This window comes from Wasmannia auropunctata, unplaced genomic scaffold (assembly GCF_000956235.1).
Source record: "Wasmannia auropunctata unplaced genomic scaffold, wasmannia.A_1.0 LD324691.1, whole genome shotgun sequence".
Lineage (NCBI taxonomy): Eukaryota > Metazoa > Arthropoda > Insecta > Hymenoptera > Formicidae > Wasmannia > Wasmannia auropunctata.
In genome coordinates this window covers 1-1488 of record NW_012038199.1, presented here as the reverse complement: position 1 = coordinate 1488, position 1488 = coordinate 1, and the positions used below count along the sequence as shown (strand labels likewise).

Genomic DNA, 1488 nt, shown 5'->3' with positions numbered 1-1488 from the left:
CGTACCACTAATGATCAATCAATCTGTTTTTATTTCTTCTAGCCACAGATGATAAGAAAAGCGGGTTATCCCGTGGAGACTCACGTTATACAGACGGAGGATGGTTATCTCTTAACACTTCATCGTATCCCAAATGACACGGATCAGCCACCCGTGTTGTTGCAGCATTGTTATTTGTGCAGCTCCGCTGCCTGGGTCATTTCCGGCAAGGATAAAGGACTTGGTATCAGCTTAATCAATTTTAAAAAATCATTGATTATACTTCCATTGATATAAACTTAAATTCTAACGGAAATATTATCATAAATAAAATTGATCGTCAATTCGATGATGATGTTACAAGCATTCTAACTGCAGTAAAAAACTTATTGCGAAAAATATTACTTTAGCCAGGATTCGAATTTGGAACCTCCCGATTCTATCAAAGTCAGAGAGGTGTTTTACTTAATTGCCTTAGTATATCGAATAAATTTTGGCTTTTTATCCCCTCATTTTGTTGTATATTTCAAACAATATTTTCCTTTTTATGCTAGCTTTTATATTGGCCAATCAGGGATACGACGTTTGGCTGGGCAATTTTCGTGGAAATGTCTATTCGAGAACGCATGTTTCTTTATCTCCATCGGATTCAAAATTTTGGAATTTCAGGTATTTATGCTGATATAAATTGAGAAAATAACAGTGTGTTAAAAGTGACATAGTTTTTAACAATAATACATATAATTTAATTTGTAGTAAAAAATAATAACAATTGATTAATTTTATACTATTATATATTAAACAGTATACTTTGTTATATGTATTTTGTGATGTACGATGTTGATCGAAATTTACGTCAGCTTTCACGAAATGGGCATTTACGATTTACCCGCGACGATCTCGTATATCAAGAATACGACATCGCAATCATTGTATACGTACATTGGTCATTCGATGGGTGCGACTGCATCTTACGTGATGGCAACTGAACGTCCGGATATTACTCGTATGGTGCGAACAATAATTAGTCTTGCGCCTGCAGTTTTTATGAAAAATATAATAAGTCCATTATTCCGATTCATCGCTCCTCTTGCGAACGAATTTCAGGTAATTAATATACCGTTGGGAACTAAATTTATTATATAGCAATCTAACAATTTAATACATCCAACAGTCAAAAGACATCTAGTGTTAATTTACGTTGTCTTATAATTTTACGCTGTAAGCGTAATTTTAGTCTGTCCCAAAAGTAATGAAATTATTTTTGGCGTCCCAATCAGAATTATCGGAGAGTGGATCCGTTAGTCGGAGCCTTGGATGCGGGATGTCAATTGTATAAAGTCTGATCCTTCTCAGTTGCCACCGAGCTTTTCTAGTAATCGATACCGCCAGTAAAGTGCAATGTAATTTTTGTATCTTCTCGAAAATTTAGCAGTCTCGAGTAGCGATTAAATTCTGCATGAAACAGAGAAAATCTGGCTTTTTCGAAACGTTGGAGATGCAGTTGAG

The 1488-nt window shown here is 35.0% G+C and overlaps 1 protein-coding gene across 1 annotated transcript; it reads left to right on the top strand.

The window, feature by feature from the left end:
* Positions 1 to 37: 37 nt before the first annotated feature.
* Positions 38 to 1086, top strand: LOC105460308 (lipase 3-like; the record flags this gene model as incomplete). Its single annotated transcript, XM_011706752.1, has 3 exons — positions 38 to 223; positions 534 to 648; positions 840 to 1086. Coding segments are annotated over exons 1-3 (537 nt in total), but the record flags the coding sequence as incomplete, so codon positions are not given.
* Between the last annotated feature and the right edge of the window lie 402 nt (positions 1087 to 1488).